General features: G+C 48.1%; 1 protein-coding gene across 1 annotated transcript in view; it reads left to right on the top strand.

The window, feature by feature from the left end:
• LOC112238731 (VWFA and cache domain-containing protein 1-like) overlaps nucleotides 1–23,000 on the top strand; it is a 93,368-nt gene that overhangs the window by 67,730 nt on the left and 2,638 nt on the right. The window contains 20 exon segments of the mRNA XM_042321351.1: nucleotides 600–744; nucleotides 989–1,205; nucleotides 1,442–1,591; nucleotides 3,249–3,482; nucleotides 4,037–4,186; nucleotides 5,560–5,683; nucleotides 5,941–6,058; nucleotides 10,477–10,645; nucleotides 10,836–10,978; nucleotides 11,486–11,667; nucleotides 12,316–12,426; nucleotides 12,969–13,091; nucleotides 14,145–14,361; nucleotides 14,700–14,860; nucleotides 15,083–15,169; nucleotides 18,784–18,900; nucleotides 20,664–20,815; nucleotides 20,950–21,111; nucleotides 21,538–21,615; nucleotides 22,397–22,498. Of these exon segments, the coding sequence (XP_042177285.1) occupies nucleotides 600–744; nucleotides 989–1,205; nucleotides 1,442–1,591; nucleotides 3,249–3,482; nucleotides 4,037–4,186; nucleotides 5,560–5,683; nucleotides 5,941–6,058; nucleotides 10,477–10,645; nucleotides 10,836–10,978; nucleotides 11,486–11,667; nucleotides 12,316–12,426; nucleotides 12,969–13,091; nucleotides 14,145–14,361; nucleotides 14,700–14,860; nucleotides 15,083–15,169; nucleotides 18,784–18,900; nucleotides 20,664–20,815; nucleotides 20,950–21,111; nucleotides 21,538–21,615; nucleotides 22,397–22,498 (2,942 nt within the window).

The following is a 23,000-nucleotide window of genomic DNA, read 5'->3' as shown; positions in this document are numbered from 1 at the left end:
CACACATGCCATAAAAATGGGGAAACACGATCATTCCACTATTACTGCAGATATACTATGGACATTTTCAGCAATTACAATGCAAAACAAATCTACACGTAGCTTCTTTTAATAGGAAAAGACAACCGATGCCTTTCGGTCACTTCAACTCGAGACTAGGTTTGTCCGACACACACGGGTTTGGCAATAGGGAGCTTGACAAAAGGGTGGTGATGGTTGGAAAGGCATTGGCGAGGCCTCCCAAAAGCAACAGTAGTCCTGGGAAGGGGATCTCTTGTGAAAACAGTGTGCGGAGGGCTCAGGGCAGCCGGAGGTAGAGGGGACAGCCCTGGGAACTTTCGGTTCAGCTCAGGCCACCATGAAGCAGTGGGGATATAAGACCAGGATAGTGTTACCAGCCTGGGGGCAGACAATGGGAGAATGTTGTCTGGTGTCAATAAACTACCATTCTAAACAGATGATTGTGTTTGTGTATGTTTTTGAGTGGGATTGTGTTGAGTGTGTGTGTCAGATTTGTGTGTACGGGTACGTTTGGTGTGTGTGTATGCCATGAGTGTCCTCATCGCGTGTATATGTGTGCCGTGTGTGTGGTCTCGCAGGCCAGTGTACGTGTCGGCGGTGCGGCCCCAATCGAAACACATCGTGGTGATCATCGATCACGGCGTGACCATTACAGACACACAGCTGCAGATCGCCAGAGACGCTGCGCTCGTCGTCCTCAGCTCCGTAGATGAACATGACAAGGTGAGGAGCACTCTTCTGATTTGATTACACATCCCTAACTTCCTGCCCTGCCCCAATTCCCCCCCCCACCCTATTATCCCCTGACAAGTCATCCATATTTGTTCTCATCTCCCTCTGACGCTAAGAACTACGTATGCCCATTGATGACAATCTTGATCCCAGAAGTTGTCGTTTCTGTCGTTCGAATGCATCTGCGATTAAGGCTAAAGTGCGTGTCTGTCTTTGTTTCCCTCTCCCCCCCCAGGTCTCGATCCTGTCCTCAGCGGAGGCGGTGCGGTCCTGTTCACTGGACCCGTGCTATAAGAGCTACCTGTCTCCTGCCACCAGCGAGACCAAGAGGAAGATGAGCACCTTCGTCAACAACCTCAAGGCTTCCGACAGTCCTACCCTGCACGCACTGGGCTTCCAAAAGGCCTTCCAGCTGCTCCGGAACACCAGCAATATCACCCGCCAACTCACCAGTAAGAACAGGGCACCATGGGAAATGCAGTCTTTAGCACTGGCCACTGATGCCGCTGACTTGTTCTATAGGAAATGGCAATTTGTTATTTTTCAACACTTGTGGCAATGTATTTGTAAAAAAATATATTTAAAAAATGGTTGAAATAAATGTGACTCGAGTTCAAGAATTTGTGAGTTGAAGGGTTCATGAACAAGGAAGTGTGTAATTACTTTATTTTGTGTGTGTACCTGTCAGATACGGACATGGTGATCATCTACCTGTCGTCTGGCATCACGTCCCGAGACGCGTCGGAGCATGAGAAGAGGGACACCCTGCGCGTGGTCAAAGAGGAGAACCGTCACCTCAACAACTCAGTCATGATCCTCACCTACGCCCTCATGAACGGTAGGAACCCTCCACCACACACGGTCGGCCTGTGGTCGAAATCGCGCTCGTCTACGGTCAGAAAATCACATCGAGATTCGCTCAGTCAAGAGAAAAGGACATGTCATGGTTATGACTGAACGTGTCACGGGTGGTTTTACAATTGGAATTCAGAATCCAGTATGTTTTGTATTGTGACCAATGTACCAATTCATGATCAGTAGTAGATGTTTGTGTCATGGGTGCTATTGCTGGACCTACCCAGCCACCTGGATGGGGGAGGAGGAAGGTGTGATGGGGGGGGTGTGTGTGTGTGTCATATGGGAAGGGGGCTGAGTGAATGGTGGGAGTGTGGACTGAAGAGGTGCTCAGGAACCTCAAAGGGCTTTTTGTTTTCTGCAGTGTGTCTGTGATGTGTCCACCTCCCCCCTCTCTATTGTCCCTCTCTTTTACCCGTCTCTCCCCCCCTCCCCTTCTCCTCGTCCTTCAGTCCCCGTCCGACACAGAGAGACCCCTCCCCTTCTCCTCGTCCTTCAGTCCACGTCCGACACAGAGAGACCCCTCCACAGGGCCTGCATTAGTCTGGAATTAGCACAAATACTTTTTTCATGAGGAAATTAAAACAAGAGACTCGGAGAGAGCCTCGAGTCTAAAGACTTCAAAGGGAGAGTGTGTGTGTATGTGTGTGTGTGTGGTTGTGTGTGTGTGTCTGTGACAGTCAAGCGCTGCTTGTTTAAAAGGGTCGGCGCTGAAAAGGATTGGGAAATATACAATCGTGCTAAGTTGAGTAGCGTTGTATCCAGAAAGCTCTTGTTTGGGTACCGCAGGAGACTGTAATCAGTCGATAGAGGTCCATGTGTCTAGATGTGAGCTGTTGATTGTCAAAAGGTGATCTATGGTCTTTTCTCCCGCATCAACTCTGATGTTTGAACTTAGTGGGTGCACGTGTGTCGACGAGATGCTGGAACCAGAAGGGCCAAATGGCTGGAAAGGGAAATGTTGAGGAAATGGGCTGTTACTGCTCTGTTGCCATCTAATAATACTTTCCGGTCTCTGTTGCCAGATTGCGGATCACGGACCGACTCAATCTCTCTCAAATGCCCTGTCAGATACGAGAGAGAAGAAAAAAAAAACAGGAGAATGATTTATGCTTTTAACAGTAACCAGTCAAATCGGCCACAGATTATTTTAGTGGAGTTTACAGAGAACGCCAAACGTTTGTCTACGACCAAGCTGGCTCTGACGTCCAGTCTGACCCTGCGGTCCACACACGCCTGGATGTATCGACTTGAATCCTTTCACCTCCTATTATCTGATCAGACTAGGGCTGTATGCAATAGGCTTGACCCCCCATCTTTAATCCAATCGGTGAAATGGCTGGCATGCGTTCCACATTAAACCCTGTCAAATGTACCCAGTGACAGCTGTCGGGCCAGCCATGTTGGAGAGGTCGTTCTAGTGTGTCCTCTATGAAGGAATATGCCTGGGGGACTTACGCATGCTTTTCCTACGTCGACGTCAACACATTCAGGAGGATCTCCTAGGTGGCTGCTTTTAATGCCCCCAGTGAGAACGATCGGGATGAGCGAGTAGGTGTGTCAGTGTATCAGCGAATCGTATCGCTTTGAGTCAGCCGCAAAATGATTAAAATCTCTCTTTCCCCCCCCCTCCTCCACAGAGGGCGTGACCGGTCTGAAGGAGCTGGCGTTCCTGCGTGACCTGGCGGAGCAGAACTCGCTGAAGTACGGCGTGCCCGACCGCTCGCCGCTGCCGGTGGTGAAGGGGAGCATGATGGTCCTGAACCAGCTCAGTAATCTGGAGACCACCGTGGGACGCTTCTACATCAACCTGCCCAACCGCATGATTGACCTGGCCCGCTTCAGCCTGTCCTACCAGGACACCATGGGAGACGGTGGGTTAGCAACTGGTCCTAGATCAGTTTGTTTTAGTGGCTCACTGTTAATGTTTGGTTTATAAAATCTGACCCCCAAGCGCATGATTGACTTGGTCCGCTTCAGCCAGCCGTACCGGGGACCCATGGGAGACTGTGGGTTTATATACTGACCCAGGGCCAGTCTTACTGTTAGGGTCATTATGGTTAAGGTTAGAGCTAGGGTACAGTGATCTGATCCTAAATCAGTGTTAACAAATATATGCTAGACCTGTTCTGCTTTGGCCTGTCCTACCAGGGCCCCATGTGAGACGGGGGTTGCTAACAACTGGTCCTGGGCCAGTTTCCGTTAAGTTAAATTTAAAAAATGGCCGTTGTAATTTTTTAGCTTATAGTTGGGGACCTAAAAACTGGTTTGGGACCAGATGTGCTCTTACGTGCACATAATGGAGCTATGGTAGAGTGAGCTGCTGATAAGTGGTAAAGAAGGATTTATGAACAGAATCGGATAGATTTTCAGCTCTCGGTGATAAATCAGTGCGGTTGTTTAACTATCCATGTCTTCCACCCTGCAGGTTTCATCATGACGGCGAGCCGGCCATGTTACTTTGGCAACCTGTTGCTAGGCGTGGTGGGAGTAGACGTGAACCTGGCCTACATTCTAGAGGACGTCACCTACCACCAGGACTCCTTGGCCTCCTACACCTTCCTCATAGACAACAAAGGTACCTTAACTATTTCTCTTTCTATTCTACTGACATTTTACTTTATGTTTGTGTTCTTGTCTTTTTATTATTTCTTGTTTTGTCGGGCGACGAGTACCACTAATAAAACTTGAAGCGCTTTCCTCGCGCGCACACACACACACACACACACACACACACACACACACACACACACACACACACACTTCTGCATAGGCTCAGAAAAACCTGGTGTGCAGTTAGTACAACTCCTACTGGAGCAATTATTCTCCTGGAGAACAGGTTCCATTGGCAAGTCCTGTCTCAGCCCACTAGTCATCCCAGGACAGATGTCTGTGGCTCTTCAGAGCCCTGACTGACTGGGAGGTCCAGTAGGAATATGAACGTGGTGGTCTGAGTGAGACAGGTCAGCAGGCCTCAGAGGGAAAGTCATTAAATTTACACCCCATTAGGGGAACTACCTGGCTGTGACACACGGCCAGACTGACAGACCCACTGACAGGCCGCGAGGTGACATCACCACAGCGGAGCAGGGCAGGGCTGTCCAGGGTAACAGTGGTTCTGTTCACACAGGGAGAGAGCGACTGAGTCAGGGGCAAGAGGTGGAGTTTTGGCTCGCTACTTCTCTGCCACTCATTTTAGGCTGGCCTTTAGAGAGGCCGAGTGTCACCAACGGCTGCATTTAACAAGTCAATGTTTGCGGTTGCTTTCCAAATAAAGGAGGACGTTTCCGTGGCTGGCTAGCGAAGGTTAGGTTTTTGCTAACAATCTGAATGGCTGGCAGTATTGTTATCGTCATGGGTATGTTGTCGGATGACGGCTTGTTGCAACATGGTACTTATTACACTGTTATTACACAAGCCATGATGAATGAAGCTATTAAAGTTGTTAGGTGTGCTCTGACTAACAGGCCACTTAATTAGACAGAAAGTAAACAGTTCTGTGGAGAATGATGCTGTAATGTTAATTGACTGTTATAGTGTGGAGGTAATGATTCTCCTCTCACCCCCTCTTCTTCATCTCTTTCTCCCCCTCTCCCCTTCATCTCTCCTTCATCTCTGTCTGTCTGTCTGTCTCTCTGTCTGTCTGTGTCTCTCTCTCTCTGTCAGAGAGAACCTGCTCCCTCCGGCTGGCTGCTAGAAACAGACAGCCGTAGAACTGGCGCTGGGCCAATCCGTTTGTTTACCCTCATTAAAGTACACCCCCTCCCCCTCTTCCCTCCCCCCCTAAGGGCTCTCACTCTTCCATAGCTTACTGTTACTGCTGCTCTGAGCTCACTGGTGCCTGCCTGGAGAATGGTTAGGGATCAGTAGCTCGCCCCTGGGGTAAGGCGGGTTTCGATCCTGTGAAGATCCCCTGACACCGCTGTTCTGCCGTTGTTTTTGGTTACCCAGGTTACACCCTGATGCACCCGTCCCTCACACGGCCCTACCTGATGACCGAGCCTCCGCTGCACACTGACATCATCCACTATGAAAACATCCCAGGGTTCCCCGTAGTACGGGACAACATACTCCGGTGAGTTAGGGTTTAGGGGGCCTATGACCGAGAGGTGCGGTTTCACCAGTGTTGTGTAGATGCTGGAAACTCGAGGTGGGCTACTAATGTAGTTGGATGCCTTTTCACCCCCTCTCTGTTATTGCAATCTTTATTTACATATTGTAATCGGAGGTGTTTTGTTATTTTTTTGAATGGACTGCAATTCACGCTCTGTGTTATCGTACGAACAGTATTAATTGTTGTCGCTAACCCTCCTGCTTCCTGTGTCGCTCCAGTCTGCCCCTGGGCAGTCAGGTGATAGCTGTGCCCACCAACTCCTCTCTGTCCTGGCACACCAACCGGCTACGAGACCCCAGCAGGGAGGCCTACAACGTCAGCTACGCATGGAAACTGGTACGATGCACCGCCGCTCGCTCACCGGCAGTCTCCGTTTAACTCTGTCTCTGTGTATCTCCTCGCTACTAGAGCTCTCTCTTCTCGTTCTCTCCCCTTTGTCCCTCTCCGTCTCTCTTCTCCCCTCTCTCAATAATAGAGGAAGCCAACAATGCAGTGCTGCGTCTTTGTTTTCTGTTCCTCCAGCTCCGATTTAGCAGATTTTTTATCTTAAAAGTGGCCTCTTTTTTTCTCTTAAAAAAAAAAAAAGTATATATTTTTTTTTACTTGGCCCAAGCATTAGAGGGGCAATTGCAGCGTTATGGACATTACGTTTGCCGCGCAAAATCACAACTTTAATGCCTCACAGAATGGACAAACAAAATATAAATGAAACTCTTTGATGTCTATAGTAACCTTTGAGCGGAGTTTATACCCCAGAAAGCGGACTTCTAAATATTGGCATGTTGGAGAAACACAGAAAATAATATGGATGTGACATGAAATTGACATGCTTTTTGGGTAGACTGAACATATTAGCAGAAGTCTGTTTAGTTTGTAGATAGCTGATTCAAAGGAAAAGGCTTGGCTGAACACAAAAAAAACATCATTTTGAAAATATTATTTCAACTATTACTTTCAAGAAGATTTCTTGATCGAAATCTCTCCGAACACATTTGTTGTCATTTGGAATGTTTTTTTAAAAATATGCCAGCAGAAAGGCATAGTGCCTTACGACTGCATAATTACAGATATTACAGCCTGAATAGTACAAACTGGCTGAATCAACTTTGTTTCAACGTAATTTGTCAATGTATTGTGATGTGGCTTCTACGTGGAAAATACATTGGATTTGACAAAAAGGCATCAACGTAAACTGTTGTTTTGAGTGTGAAACTTCAACCACAGGATTGTCGTCATTGTAACCAGGTTCTAAAATTATATTTTTGGTCCACCAGCCACTGTCAGGTAGATTTTAAAAATCTCCTGCCACTCAAATTGTTTAACAGCCAGAATATTTCCCCCCCGCGTAAAATTACACTAACAAAACGCACAAAAACAGATGAGCATGCTTTGTAATGTTTCCAAAAACAATAAATGTATTACTTGTAAGAAATAATGTGGTATATTGTTTCATTTCTGATTTCTTTTTTTTTTGCGACCTGAGAAAATATCACAAATGAGATAAAAAAAATGTCCCTTTAAGGGCGGGAGGTCACCTGGTAACATGGCTTGAGAGTCATGTGCCTGTGAGATGGAGTCTGGCTAATAGCTGCGTTGTCTTATCTTCTTATCTTCCCTAGCAGTTGAAACTCAAACATTGAAAAACAACCTAGCTTGTGAACAAACAATGTCAATTAGCCCAAAGTCTCACTTCAGTAGACTTTCATTTCAAGGAAAGTAGACCAACTGTCATACCTGTGCACAGCGCTTCTAAAAACACATCTTTCAATCAGCTCTTTGCGTGCGCACAACCCCTAGCCCAGGCAGTGTTGCAGCTTGAGGTGGGATAGACGAAAGGATTTGAAGTTCTTTGACTTTGAGCGATTCATTTACCCGCTGTGAAACAAAACGGCAGAAATCATTTGAAAACCTCTGCTGCGGCATTTATTTGACTATAAATGTAATCATACTTGACTATTCTTATTCACAAATGGGAGTGAAATGCACGCAGTGTGGAATCCTGACAACTCGCCAACGTGACTGGCTGGTAAAATAGACATCTTTACCCCCGATGCCAAAATCGAACCGCATTTGGCAGGTGGCGGGTGTTAATTTTAAGCCCTGCTTGTAACCAAAACCTTGTATGAAATATGTTGAATGTGTACCTTTTGAAACAACGTCAGAACTTCAACGTTACCTCCACTATCAGAAATGAAACCATAGGCTGGGCAGCACCTCCTACTGGAGAGTTGATCCATCTACAGCTATTCGTTTGGTCTCCCATCCAGGGTTTTAAAACCAGACCAGGTTAGCTTTGTTATTTTTCACTGACTACTACCAATGTGCTATCGTGAGGATGATTATTGAGAGATCTCTTGTCTAAATACAACGAGTGTCCAAAACATTAAGAACACCTTCCTAATATCGTGTTGCATCCAGAGTCACATTGGATTTATTTCCCCAAGCTCAAGCAGATGTACAGCAGATGTCATACAGCAGGTTTTAAAAGGACAAAAGAGTTGATTCTGCTTCGTGTTTTCATTTTTTTGCCGTTGAAAAATGCCGCGGTACTGGTATCGCCACAGCCCTAGTCGAAGTTCTGTGGGGATCTCCACAGATAATATCAGAATCTGTGCAGAATCTCGAACAGCGTTGATCACTTGCACTATGTCCTTTTTTTTAATGTCCTCTCAACTGCAATCCATGTCATTTGGTTGAGCTATTAGATGAAGCACAGTGGTAACACATTAAGTTGTATGAATACAAAATGGCCGACGTTAGATTCCCATTCAATCTTTTTTTTTTGTGCTTTTTAAATGGCTGAAAGCGCAGCGGTAATACGCCCAGATGACCACGAAACAAGCAACCAGACGTCGCTTTTCCGTTGGAATTTGGTTGTGCTTTCAGGTGGTTGAAATCATAGTGTAATAAAGGTTCATGTATATCTAAATGAACCTTTACCAGTTGAATATAGGCAAAAATATAATATATTAATATATTAAACATTTTATGAAAAATTGTGTTAATGTTTTAAGTATATATGTGTGTATGTATATATGTGTATAGAAATGTATATATCTATATATATAGAGAAATGCAACAATATACATGTGCCTATACTGCCGATCCACTTTTCTGGACACTGGATTTTAAAAAGACGCTCCAGGACTACTCACAGAAACACTTCTCCTCTCTCTATCTAAACAAAACAGTGCTGTGTATGAGAAATGCATTTCAGTGTATATGTTCTAAGAGAATCTTTAGCTAGAACACATCCTTTTGCAAGAGATCAACAATTGTTTCAGTCAAAAGTGCGAGGAACTACATCTCAGAACAAGCTCACAAAATGTGGTGAATGCACAAGCCTCAGACGCTAAGATATGATCCGTCACGTCCACAACCGTTATAGATGTTAAGGGTGATGTTAGGGGGGGGGGGTACTGACAGTGAAAAGGAAAAACAAATTATAGACAAATAAACAAATAAAACCTTGATCAAAGTTAGCTTTACAGAGAGAATTTCAAGAGCTGAAAAAACAGCACAGCCACTCCTCTATATTTACAGGACCGTAGAACACGCAAACAAAACTCAACACTTCAATTTGGTCTGTATTGCGTCAATAACATCTCAACCTCATAACTAAAAGTGGGGGACAGCTGTGAGTGTGAAAAACGAGCTCCGGGAGCTCTTTTCTAAATGTCACGAATGTAATAGGGTGGCAGGTAGCCTAAGTGGTTAGAGCGTGGGCCAGTAACCGAAAGGTTGCTTGATCCATTCCCCGAGCTGACAAGGCAGTTAACGAATCCCCCGAACAAGGCAGTTAACCCCCTGTTCCTAGGCCGTCATTGTAAATAAGAATTTGTTCTTTAACTGACTTGCCTAGTTAAATAAAAATAAAATGCGTACAGATCTAGAAGGTAACAATAAAAGTGGTTTCATTTGGAAATGACTGACTTTATTTGATCATGCTCAGGTTGACCTTCCTGTCTCTATATCGTTTTGTCAAGGTCAGCGTTAAAAGGATTACTTTGCTGAGGAATGTCTTGTACCAGAGCTCCTAAAAGGTTCTGGTGTGTTGCAGCCTCCCAGACAGATCCACTCCACGTGGTTCATTGAAAAATGTGGACGAGGCGAGTCGTACGCGAGAGTCGCTGTCTGTCTGTGTCGCTGGCGCCGCCGTGACGCACCGCACATTTATCTTTGTATCTCATTGGCAGCAGTGCTGGGAAAGGACCGTGTGTGTGTGTGTGTGTACGCTCGCGCGGCAGGGTCATAAAACACTCGCTGTGACATCTGACGGTAAACACACTTGAGGAGAAGCCGGACAGGAGTAGGGAGTGTGTGTCGTGTCTGAGTTCTCGAGTTTCTCAACCACAAGTTCTGACGTCGTATTTTATCAATGGATCGTACAAATCTCATAGGAAAATATGTGTTTTTTAAAACTTTATTTAACTAGGCAAGTCAGTTGATGAACAAATTCTTATTTACTATGACGGCCTACCGGGGAACGGTGGGAAACACAGATGTTTACCTCGTCAGCTCGGGGATTCGATCCAGCAACCTTCCGGTTACTGGCCCAACGCTCTAACCACTAGGCTACCAATCTGCGCCTCTGCTCTGTACGTCTCTATTCTAAGTCGAAGCGCCAACACAAAACGTCCCTCCTGTTCTCCCTCCACCTCTCTCCGTCCCACCCAGTGTCTATATTATACTGCTCTGTCTGTGTCTGTGCCCCAAGAGATGGCCCCGTTAACCACTTCCGCTCCTCTCCCCAGGTCCAGGACACATCGTTCATCCTGTGCATAGTGTACGTCCAGCCAGAGATCCCAGTGAAACACCTGAAGAACCTGAACACTGCTCCCAGCTCCAAGCTGCTCTATCACCGCCTGGACCTGCTGGGACAACCCTCCTCCTGTCTGCACTTCAAACAGCTGGCCACCGTCGGTAAGAACCAAAGCTAAGGCCATACAGTCGATGACCGGGGCAGAGGAACCCAGGCTAGAGGCGGAGGTTGCATTTGAAAGACGATGGTGGGGGAGGCGTTCTTTGTCTCACAGCTTGCTATGTTTGTAGAACTGTAAGTCGTTATTCATTTTTGTCTCTCTCTCCCTCTCTCTCTCTCTCCGTCTCTCAGAGAGCCCTACGGTGATGCTGTCTGCAGGGAGTTTCTCCTCTCCCTACGAGCACCTCAGTCAGCCAGAGACCAAACGCATGGTGGAACACTACACAGCCTACCTCAGTGACAACACACGCCTCATAGCCAACCCTGGCCTTAAGGTACACACACACACACCAAGTTATGTAAAGGTATTGGTAAATGGGGGGAAAACGGTAAAGTTCCTGTCAATATGCTAGTCCTTTAACAGTAGGGATCGTCATAGAGGGATGCGGCGTCCGTATCGAGACGCCGTCAAACGGACATCTACCCGGAAAGACTCGTGAGCCAGCGCACACGAGCGAACGCCCCCAACAGAAAGGCAATGAACTGCCGCTCAAGTCTCTTTCTCACCCTTCCTTCTGTGTCTTTTGAAGGAGAAGCTGGAGAAAAGCGCCATGTATTTTCTTGTTGTTCATGTTTCTGTGTGCATAGCGTTCTGTGTGCATAGCCCCTCTCTGTACGGGGTGGGGAGAGAGACTGAGAGACTCTCGGTAAAGGGTGGGGGGGTGGGAGGAGAAGAGTATCTGAGATCCCGAGCTGGGCTTAAAGAGAGAGCTCTGCTCCTCTCCTCTTCCCAGGCCCATCTAAACGAAACCCTGCCATGTCCCTCTTTGTCCCCCCTGCAGTCGTCGGTCAGGAACGAGGTGATGGCGACCAGTCACGTCACAGATGAATGGATGACACTCATGGAGATGAGTAGCCTCAACTGCTACATTGTGCGCCGTTACATAGCAACGCCCAATGGGGTGCTGCGGATTTACCCCGGCTCGCTAATGGACAAAGCTTTCGACCCAACCCGGAGACAATGGTGAGGTTTATTTAGGGAGGGGGGGGCTGCTTTGAAATAATTCCAGACTCCTAGAGAGGGATAGAAAGTTATGTCCTATTGCACAGCGTTTTGGCCCGGCTTAGCACATAACTCTCTCTGTTTTCAGTTAGAATGATTGAATTTGTATGGAAAAGTTTTGAATCTACTAAAACCCTGCGTGACACTTTTCATTTTGCACGGCAGTTGAAGAGTATATTTTCACCCTGGAATGTTCCGGAAGGAATGGTTGTCAGTCAACTTTTCTTCCCCTCTTTATTTTCCCCCGTCTTTAGTTAGTACGGAACCCACGATGTGTCGTCGTGGAATTAGCATGTCACATCAACTTGTTTGTTTTGCCCTGACCCTGCCCGCCAACCTCCTTAACTGACCTTTGACCCATACAGGTACCAGCACGCTGTAGCCAAGCCAGGCCTCATCACCTTCACTGACCTTTGACCCATACAGGTACCAGCACGCTGTAGCCAACCCAGGCCTCATCACCTTCACTGACCTTTGACCCATACAGGTACCAGCACGCTGTAGCCAACCCAGGCCTCATCACCTTCACTGACCTTTGACCCATACAGGTACCAGCACGCTGTAGCCAACCCAGGCCTCATCACCTTCACTGACCTTTGACCCATACAGGTACCAGCACGCTGTAGCCAACCCAGGCCTCATCACCTTCACTGGGCCTTACCTGGATGTGGGCGGGGCTGGCTACGTGGTCACCATCAGCCACACCATCCACGCCTCAAGGTACTTTGTTTTGAGCCCTTCAAAGAATTACACGATACAGTGAAAAATAGCCGCCTCAGCATTTCAAGCTGTACAAGTGACCTGCACATAAAGGCGCAGTGTAAAATGGCGTCCAGAGACTGACGTTTTATTAGTTCTCCTGCATGTGTAGTTACTGTGTAATCTCTGTGGAGGCTGTAGACCGGAGGCAGCGCTAACACAGGCTGCATGTTAAGATGTGTGTTTATATTCTGTTTATCTTTAACACACACACACACACACACACATACAGCTCTGATAATGCAGGCGCAGTGTGTGTTTGTGTGTAGGCGTGTTTGAGCGTGAGCACATGTGTTTGGGGGCACAGGAGGTTGGTATCCCCTTAGTTGGGGAGGCCGGGCTCACGGTAATGGCTGGGGGCGGAATAGGTGGAACGGTATCAAACACATTCGCGTCGTCCCAGACATATTGTTTTGTTTCCACAAGCAGGGAAGGTAGGTAGAGAATATGAAATGTGTACCGTTTTTAATAATTGTTCTCGCCTCTCCGGTCTCTCGGTGCAGTTCTCAGATGGCCCCAGGGTATGCGGTAGCCGTGATGGGCATAGACTTCACCCTGCGTTACTTGTACAAGGTTCTGCTGGACCTGCTACCCATCTGCAACCAGGACAAGGGTAACAAGATCCGGTACGTCATTCTTTGAGAGCTCCTTCTCTCCCGTCGTTCAAGGTTTGCAGCTATGCCTGATAGGGTTGCTGAGGGTTGACCCACTGGTGGCTTTGTTTTTTTTGTTTTTAAGACTTTGAATCAAGCGAATCTGATTTGAATGGCACGTAATACTTAGTTCGCCAGGATCCCAGCATGCCCTTTGCTCAGTGGGTTTCTCAGTGGGAGAAACCATATGAAGAGACTGGCGGAAGTTCTCTGTTGTGGTCCAGAAATAAACTCTATGCTGGTTAGAAGAGGCGGAGAGGGAGGGAGGGAGGGAGAGAAATGGAGACAAAAGGAGATAAGCTGATTATAATTGCATTCCAGAGACATCCTGTTACGTTAGATGCTGCTGCATTCTCTCCCTCTCTTTTCAGTCTCTTTCCCTCTCCCTCCTTTCCTCTCACTCCCTCCCCCCTCTCTCGCTCTCCTTCTCCCTCCCTCTCTCTCCCCCATCCCCCTCCCTCTCTCTCCCCCATCCCCCTCCCCTCTCTCTCCCCCATCCTCCCTCTTTCTCTCTCCCCAATCCTCCCTCTTTCTCTATCTCTCTCTCTCGCTCTCTCTCTCTCTGAGAGTCTTGGTGTTCAGTGGTTCATGTTTAACAGGATTAACCCAGGGTAAGAGGACTGGGGTCTGGCTGGGGTCGGTTGGGATTGAATGGGTTTAGATCAGGCAATATGGGGTAATTTAGGGCTCAGAGGGACTTGGTTGGGGTTGATTTGTGTTTGGCTCAGGCAGGATGGGGTAATATGGGGCTCAGGAGGACAATAGAATGAGCTGAGCTGGATTCTGTCCCATGTGGCGCTCTTTACCCCCAGATCCTGCTCTCCCTCTCTCTTCTGACTTAACCCTGTTCTCTCTGCCTTCTACATCCGCTCTGAGCTCTGGGTTCTATTGTGTTGAAGTCAGATGGGTTTCAGTGGGCATGCATTCCCGTTTTTTGGGGCTCAAGTGCGTGAAGTCAAATTCATTGTACTGACCAGTAAACGGATTGGTACTTGAACGGGAGTCTCACTCTCTCTGTGTGTTTAGGTGTTTCATCATGGAGGACAGGGGTTACCTGGTGGCCCACCCCACCCTCATCGACCCTAAAGGCCACGCCCCCGCCGAACAGCAGCACATCACCCACAAGGAACCGCTGGTGGCCAACGACATCTTGAACCACCCCAACTTTGTCAAGAAGAACCTCTGCAACAGCTTCAGTGACCGCACGGTCCAGCGCTTCTACAAGTTCAACAGCAGTATCATTGTGAGTGGATGGGTTTTGACGCGGTCACCGAGGTTAGGTTGCGACACAAACGGGGGAGTGCGAGCCCAGTTCGACTGCTAGACAGATGCACACTGTGTTGTCCTCGTAAAACCACTTTGCCCAGGGCCGTTTATTCCAACATGTGTAATATCTATCAGTGTCATAGCCCCACCAAGTGGTGGGAAATAATATAGCAGGCTCACTGTTGCTTACTCAGAAGAAAGAACAGCAAAAATACTGTAGGTCCTTGGTGCTTTCCTCGTAAGAGCCATTTTTGTTCAACCGTAGTACAGGAGCGTATTTTCCTTTCTCTCACTGTATCCACCGCCTTCACCCAGGGCGACCTGACGAACCTGGTCCACGGGAGCCACTGCTCCAAGTACCGTCTGACCCGTATCCCAGGGACCAACGCTTTCGCGGGCATCGTCAATGAGACGTGCGACTCGCTGGCTTTCTGTGCCTGCAGCACGGTGGACCGCCTCTGTCTCAACTGTCACAGGTCAGACACGGTCACCGAGCACCGAGTTGCGTAGGAGATGCACTGCGGTGGTTTTCTTATTACTGTGAATGAGCCATTTATCTGTGTGAATAGTCGTATGAACAGGGTGGGATACTATGCTTTACATGATTTAAACTCTATCCATTTGTTTGACATTTTTTTATCATCTCTGTCGATTCTTTTTTGAAAACGTTTTTGAAGTTTGTCTGACTTTTGCTGCAGGATGGAGCAGAATGAGTGTGAGTGTCCATGTGAGTGCCCCCTGGAGGTCAATGAATGTACTGGCAACCTTAGCTACGCTGAAAACAGGTGAGTGCTCGGATCCATAATTACGGTTTTGTATTGCGTAGCCTACCGCCAACAACAATTACAGTCCTGCCGTGTTTAAACATGGTAAAGAGACGTGTGTGTGTGTGTGTATATGTGCCAACTCTTTAGTGCCTGCAGACTCTTTAGTAGCTCTGTTGGTCATCTTCTCCAACATCGTTCCATCAGGCTGTCTGTCATAATAATCAAATGGCTGTGATGATTGCTCAGGTACCCCAATGGTGGAACAAGCTTCCGCCTCATGTCAGGACACATCCCGAAAACATCTGAACACCTACCCCTTCACAGAGTGTCTCTCTCTCTCCCCAGAAAACAATTGTCTTTTGGTCAGTGCTATCCTGGGTCCCTGGGACGTCCCTACCCTAAACCCTTACCTAACCATTCCCCTGACCGTCTTAACATGTCAACTTCAATGGGGTAAGGATATCCCAAGGATCCCGGATAGCACGGACCCTTGTCTTTTCCTGCTTGCACGGACTTTGCTGACGACTACTTTTACTGAGGGAAAATGTGCTTGCAGGGACTGTGATATGTGGTTATCTCCCCTAGCTATCTTATCTGTACGCCGCTCTGTATATACAGTACATTCGGAAAGTATTCAGACCCCTTGACTTTTTCCACATTCTGGTACATTTTACAGCTTTATTATTTAAAAAAAAAAATGTTCCCCTCGTCAGTCTATACACGATACCCCTTAATGACAAAGCAAAAACAGGTTTTTAGACATTTTTGGAAATGTATTTAAAAAAAATACTTTTAATATCACATTTACATAAGTATTCAGACCCTTTACTCAGTGCTTTGTTGAAGCACCTTGGGCAGCGATTACAGCCTCGAGTCTTCTTTGGTATGGCGCTATATGTACCTGTACACCTGTATTTGGGGAGTTTCTCCCGTTCCTCTCTGCAGATCCTCACATGCTCTGTCAGGTTGGATGGGGAGCTGAGTGCTCTGGAGCAGGTTTTCATCAAGGATCTCTCTGTACTTTGCTCCGTTAATCTTTGCCTCGATCCTGACTAGTCTCCCAGTCCCTGCCGCTGAAAAACATCCCCACAGCATGATGCTGCCACCACCATGCTTCACCGTAGGGATGGTGGCAGGTTTCCTCCAGACGTGGCACTTGGCATTCAGGCCAAGGAGTTCAATCTTGGTTTCATCAAATCAAATTTTATTTGTCACGTGCGCCGAATATAACAGGTGTAGGTAGACCTTACAGTGAAATGCTTACTTACACGCTCTAATCAATTGTGCAAAAAAGGTATTAGGTGAACAATAGGTAGGTAAAGAAATAAAACAACAGTAAAAAGACAGGCTATATATAGTAGCGAGGCTATAAAGGTAGCGAGGCTACATACAGACACCGGTTAGTCAGGCTGATTGAGGTAGTATGTACATGTAGATATTGTTAAAGTGACTATGCATATATGATGAACAGTGGAGCAGTAGTGTAAAAGAGGGGTTGACGGGTGGTGAGGGGGACACAATGCAGATAGCCCGGTTAGCCAATGTGTGGGAGCACTGGTTGGTTGGGCCAATTGAGGTAGTATTTACTTGAATGTATAGTTAAAGTGACTATGCATATATGATAAACAGAGTAGCAGCAGCGTAAAAGAGGTGTTGGGAGGGAGGGGGGGGACACAATGCAAATAGTCCTGGTAGCCATTTGATTACCTGTTCAGGAGTCTTATGGCTTGGGGGTAAAAACTGTTGAGAAGCCTTTTTGTCCTAGACTTGGCAGTCTGGTACTGCTTGCCATGTGGTAGTAGAGAGAACAGTCTACGGCTGGGGTCTTTGACAATTTTTAGGGCCTTCCTCTGGCACCAGAGAATCTTGTTTCTCATGCTCTGAGAGTCTTTAGGTGCATTTTGACAAACTCCAAGTGGGCTGTCATGCCTTTTATTTGAGGAGAGGCTTCCGTCTGGCCACTCTACCATAAAGGCCTGATTGGTGGAGTGCTGCAAAGATTGTTGTCCTTCTGAAAGATTCTCCCATCTCCACAGAGAAACTCAAGAGCTCTATCCGTGTGACCATTGGGTTCTTGGTCACCTCCCTGACCAAGGCCCTTCTCCCCCGATTGCTCACTTTGGCTTGGCGTCCAGCTCTAGGAAGACTCTTGGTGGTTCCAAACTTCTTCCATCTAAGAATGATGGAAGCCACTGTGTTCTTGGGGCTGCAGCATTGTTTTGGGCCCCCTTCCCCAGATCTGTGCCTCGACACAATCCTGTCTCGGAGCTCTACAGACAATTCCTTTGACCTCGTGGCTCGGTTTTTGCTCTGACATGCACTGTCAACTGTGGGACCTTATAAAGACCGGTGTGCACCTTTCCAAATTATGTCCAGTCAATTGAATTTACCACAGCTGGACTCCAATCAAGGATTATTTTTGTTGTTGTTTTACTTTTACCCTTTTTTCTCCCCAGTTTCTTGATATCCAATTGGTAGTTACAGTCTTGTCCCATCGCTGCAACTCCCCTATGGACTCGGGAGAGGAGATGGTCGAGAGCCATGCGTCCTCTGAAACACAAACCTGCCAAGCCGCACTCCTTCTTGACAGACTGCTCGCTTAACCCAGAAGCCAGCCGCACCAATGTGTCGAAGGAAACACCATACAACTGGCAACCAGCGTCAGCTTGCAGGCGTCCAGCCCGCCAAAAAGGAGTCGCTAGAGCACGATGGGATAAGGAAATCCCGGCCGGCCAAACCCCTAACCTGGACGACGCTGGACCAATTGTGCGCCGCCTCATCGGTCTCCCAATCACGGCCGGCTGTGACACAGCCTGGGATCGAACCCGGGGCTGTAGTGAAGCCTCAAGCACTGCGATACAGTGCCGTAGACCGCTGCGCCTCTCGGGAGGCCCGCAATCAAGTTGCAGAAAGGGATGATCAATGGAAACAGGATGCATCAGAGCTCAATTTCGAGTCTCATTGCAAAGGGTCTGAATACTTATGTAAATAAGGTAATTCCTGTTTTATGGGGTATTGTGTGTCTGTGTTGCTGGAAAAAAAATATATATTTAATACATTTTTAGAATAAGGCTGTAACGTAACAAACAGTGGGGAAAGTCGAGGGGTCTGAATACTTTCCGGAGTCTGTTAAATTTTCTAAATGTAATACACACACCGAGACGCCTGTCTTCAGTCAACCATTTCACTGTGACTGCATCATTCCACTGACAAACTCTACGTCTGGCTGGCAGGGGCTTTTTTTTGGGGGAAGAAATGGAGGAATATGTGGAAGATAAGATCATCCACAAAGCTATCGTTCTGCAGACAGTCCGGCATTCACGTGTCGTGTTCCTTCTTTTGACCTTCTCTCTATAATGCTAGTTTCTCCCTCAGTTGAGCTGTTGAAAGCCTGTAGCCTAAATGATAATTGAACATTATCCCTCGTTGTCTTTTCCTTTCACGGATTGAACTGTTTTGGCCACGCCGGTTCTCTGACTTCATTAGCCTGACTGCCGGTGCCAGGTGTCTTTTCATGGTTTGGCTTGCACATTGCTGCTGTTTGACCGTGCGGTCGCCAGGTCATGCGTTTCTGGTGCCCGACCGCGTGGTCCACGGTCATCTTGGTCTGACCACGTGCGGTTGTTCTTCAGGAACCCCAGCTGCGAGGTGCACCAGGAGCCCCTGTCTCTGACGGTGATGGACTCCAGTCTGCAGGACACCCTGCCCCAGTGTATCAACACCCGCTGCAGCCAACGCTTCACCAGCAGGTAGAGCACACGAAGGGGTTTAACACTCTGTTTGGGTAGTCCATCTGTCGATGCTCTTCACCAGCAGGTAGAGCACACAAAGGGGTTTAACACTCTGTTTGGGTAGTCCATCTGTCGATGCTCTACCGACCAAACAGTAACAATTTCAACTCACGATCTACTAATCTCCAACTTTACCCTAATCCCCTGTTTTTTAAACCTTACCTTAAACCTAATCCTAACCTTAGCAAGCAATTGCTTATCGACAGACAGTCTGTTGCGTATCAAGAGACCGTCTGTTGCGTATCAAGAGACCGTCTGTTGCGTATCAAGAGACCGTCTGTTGCGTATCAAGAGACCGTCTGTTTGGTATAGTCCGTCTGTGCGTATCAAGAGACCGTCTGTTGCGTATCAAGAGACCGTCTGTTGCGTATCAAGAACCGTCTGTTGCGTATCAAGAGACCGTCTGTTGCGTATCAAGAGACCGTCTGTTGCGTATCAAGAGACCGTCTGTCAACGTATCAAGAGACCGTCTACGTATCAAGAGACCGTCTGTTGCGTTCAAGAGACCCTCAAGAGACCGTCTGTTGCGTTCAAAGACCGTCTGTTGCGTATCAAAACGTCTGTTGCGTATCAAGAACCGTCTGTTGCGTATCAAGAGACCGTCTGTTGCGTATCAAGAGACCGTCTGTTGCGTATCAAGAGACCGTCTGTTGCGTATCAAGAGACCGTCTGTTGCGTATCAAGAGACCGTCTGTTGCGTATCAAGAGACCGTCTGTTGCGTATCAAGAGACCGTCTGTTGCGTATCAAGAGACCGTCTGTTGCGTATCAAGAGACCGTCTGTTGCGTATCAAGAGACCGTCTGTTGCGTATCAAGAGACCGTCCGTTGCGTATCAAGAGACCGTCCGTTGCGTATCAAGAGATCGTCCGTTGCGTATCAAGAGACCGTCCTGCGTATCAAGAGACCGTCCGTTGCGTATCAAGAGACCGTCCGTTGCGTATCAAGAGACCGTCCGTTGCGTATCAAGAGACCGCCCGTTGCGTATCAAGAGACCGCCCGTTGCGTATCAAGAGACCGCCGTTGCGTATCAAGAGACCGCCGTTGCGTATCAAGAGACCGTCCGTTGCGTATCAAGAGACCGCCGTTGCGTATCAAGAGACCGCCGTTGCGTATCAAGAGACCGTCCGTTGCGTATCAAGAGACCGTCCGTTGCGTATCAAGAGACCGCCCGTTGCGTATCAAGAGACCGCCTGTTGCGTATCAAGAGACCGCCTGTTGCGTATCAAGAGGCCGCCTGTTGCGTATCAAGAGACCGCCGGTTGCGTATCAACCGGCCGTCGGTTGCGTATCATCCGGCCGTCGGTTGCGTATCATCCGGCCGTCGGTTGCGTATCAACCGGCCGTCGGTTGCGTATCAACCGGCCGTCGGTTGCGTATCAACCGGCCGTCGGTTGCTAGTATCAACCGGCCGTCGGTTGCTAGTATGACCATTTTGTAGAACATCTACAGATGGACTATGCCAAATAAATTGTGACCCATTACAGCCCACAGCACGATCCTGGGGGAACGACAGGGGGAGGAAATACTTTAATTTAGGCCTCACCTTGTCGTCTGTCGGTACATGGATGGATTAAATCATGTAGTGACACTGATTTCAGAAGAGCAACGTTTCGGATTACAAATAATTTCCAAAAATAGACTTGCTTAGATGAACTGTGAAGGAAATCCCTTGTACGTCATAGACTTGATTAACTCTGACCTTTTACTCTGTGGTCCTCAGTGACTGTTTTGGCGTGCTGGACTGTGAGTGGTGCATGGTGGACAGTGATGGGAAGACCCACCTGGACAAACCTTACTGTGCCCTGCAGAAAGAGTGCTTCGGGGGCATCGTGGGGGCCAAGAGCCCTTACATGGACGGCATGGGGATGCTGGGTGAGTTTTTCAGATAAACCTTGCTGTCACGAGGTCATGCAAACAGAATGAGCTAGTGGGATAGACTCTTGTCCGGTGAGTTTTCTCCTTTTATAGATGGAATGTAACCCTTTGCCCTTCTCTCCCTCTCCCAGATGAAGAGGTAGTGTCTCTGAACATGATGAAGAGTGCCCCGGTTGGGCCGGTTGCCGGGGGTATTATGGGCTGCATCATGGTGCTGGTGTTGGCTGTCTACGCCTACAGACACCAGATCCACCGACGCTCACATCAACACATGTCCCCTCTGGCTGCACAGGGTAAGACAACCGTGACGTACTTAGGATGACCGTCAGCCAGAAACAACGGACTGTGTAAATGCAGCTGGTTGGCTCATGCAAGCTGGACAACGTCGGTGACGCCGGTCGACCTTTTTCCGATTTAGGTTTGATTCAAGTCTGATGCACAGGAAATGTTATTGTCGTTCGAGACCACTTTGTGATTTGTGTAAGTCCGCTATGAAGGTGTAGCCAACTCGAAGACCATTATTGCTCCGATGTTGCCTGAGCGCCTTAAGTCTTAGTGTTGCTAGAGGAAGCTGCTACGGCCGCCATGGGAATGATATGTAAAAATGAACGGCTGACCTTCCTAGACGCTGCGGCACACAGGGCCTCTTCTTAATGGTAATATCTGTCATTCTTAACCCTGGCTAAAGAGAATCCATCACCCCCCCCCCTCCCCTACAGAGATGTCCGTCAGGATGTCTAACCTGGATAACGAGAGAGACGAGAGAGACGAGGACAGCCACGAAGACAGGGGGATCAGTAAGTACGCCATATACACTGAGGTGGACAGGACACCTTCCTGATATTGAGTCGCAGCCCCTTTGGCCCTCAGAAGAGCTTCAGTTCTCGTCGGGGCGCGGATTCTCTGCAAGGTGTCGAAAGCGTTCCGCGGGGATGCTGGCCCCTTGTCGACTCCAATGCTTCCCACAGTTGTGAAGTTGGCTGGATGTCCTTTGGGTGGTGGACTGTTCTTGATACAAAACGGGAAACTGTTGAGTGTGTGAAAAATCCAGCAGCATTGCAGTTCTTGACAGGCGCCTGGCACCTACTACCATACCTCATTCAAGGGCACATAAATGTTTTGTCTTGCCCATTCACCCTCTGAAAGGCACACATACCCAATCCATGTCGCATTTGTCTCAAGGCTTAGAAATCATTCTTTAACCCGTCTCCTCCCCTTCATCTACACTGATTTGTGAAGCGGATTTAACTAGTGACGTCGACAAGGGATCATGGCTTTACCTGGTCAGTCTGTGTCCTAATGTTTTGTACACTCGGTGTAGATTAGTGTCCGTGTGCTTTTCCTCACCAATGGGTTCCAATAGTAATTCAAGTGTTCTGTAAGGCGGTGATCCGTTGCAATCCTGAAAGGAACTCTCTGAGCCCTCGTTAAAGGCACAATCCCTGATTAGTTTCTCGCTTGAAATGACCGCTGAGCAGCTAATAAATATTGCACCTCTAACTTGATCTGACCTTGTGTTCGCTAACCTTTGCCCTCGAGTTGACCTGGTTTGTTGCCTTGTTGTTCCTCGCCTTCCAGTCAGCAACACCCGGTTCATCGCGGCGGTGATCGAGAGACACACCCACAGCCCTGAACGCCGGAGGAGGTACTGGGGACGGTCAGGGACGGAGAGTGACCACGGTAAGACCACAAGACGACCACCGAGGAAGGGGGGGGGTATAAGTCTGAAAACCCACATAACAGGTAGCACACGCTGCCTTTTGTTGTTCCCTCGCTTCTCCTCTGGAGACAAGTCTCTTTCTAGCTGCCGCCGGTTGTGTAACCACTGATCAGAGAGGGAAGTGGAGGAGAGGCAGTTGAGAAAAGGAGAGAGGGAGAGAGTGTAAGAAAGGGGACGGAAGCGCTTCGGAGCAGACGGCAAAGTGTTAAAAAGTTGCCGGTTCTTTTCCTCGGCCCAGTCGGAGGTGTCCTCCCACAGTCCACGCACTCACACAGCTGAAGGATCTCTGAACACACACACAAACACACACACACACACACACACACACACTCACACAGGTTTTAACACTCAAACACATTTTAACACAGTGTTTGAGTGTGTGGAAACACTGAGCTGGTATCTGTTGGTACACCCGCCAGGGAATTGGAGGGGCATTTGGTGTTTGTTCAGGGTCAAGGATGT

This window comes from Oncorhynchus tshawytscha, linkage group LG01 (genome assembly GCF_018296145.1).
Source record: "Oncorhynchus tshawytscha isolate Ot180627B linkage group LG01, Otsh_v2.0, whole genome shotgun sequence".
In the NCBI taxonomy this organism is placed as follows: Eukaryota; Metazoa; Chordata; class Actinopteri; order Salmoniformes; family Salmonidae; genus Oncorhynchus; species Oncorhynchus tshawytscha.
This window is presented reverse-complemented; position numbering and strand designations above follow the sequence as displayed.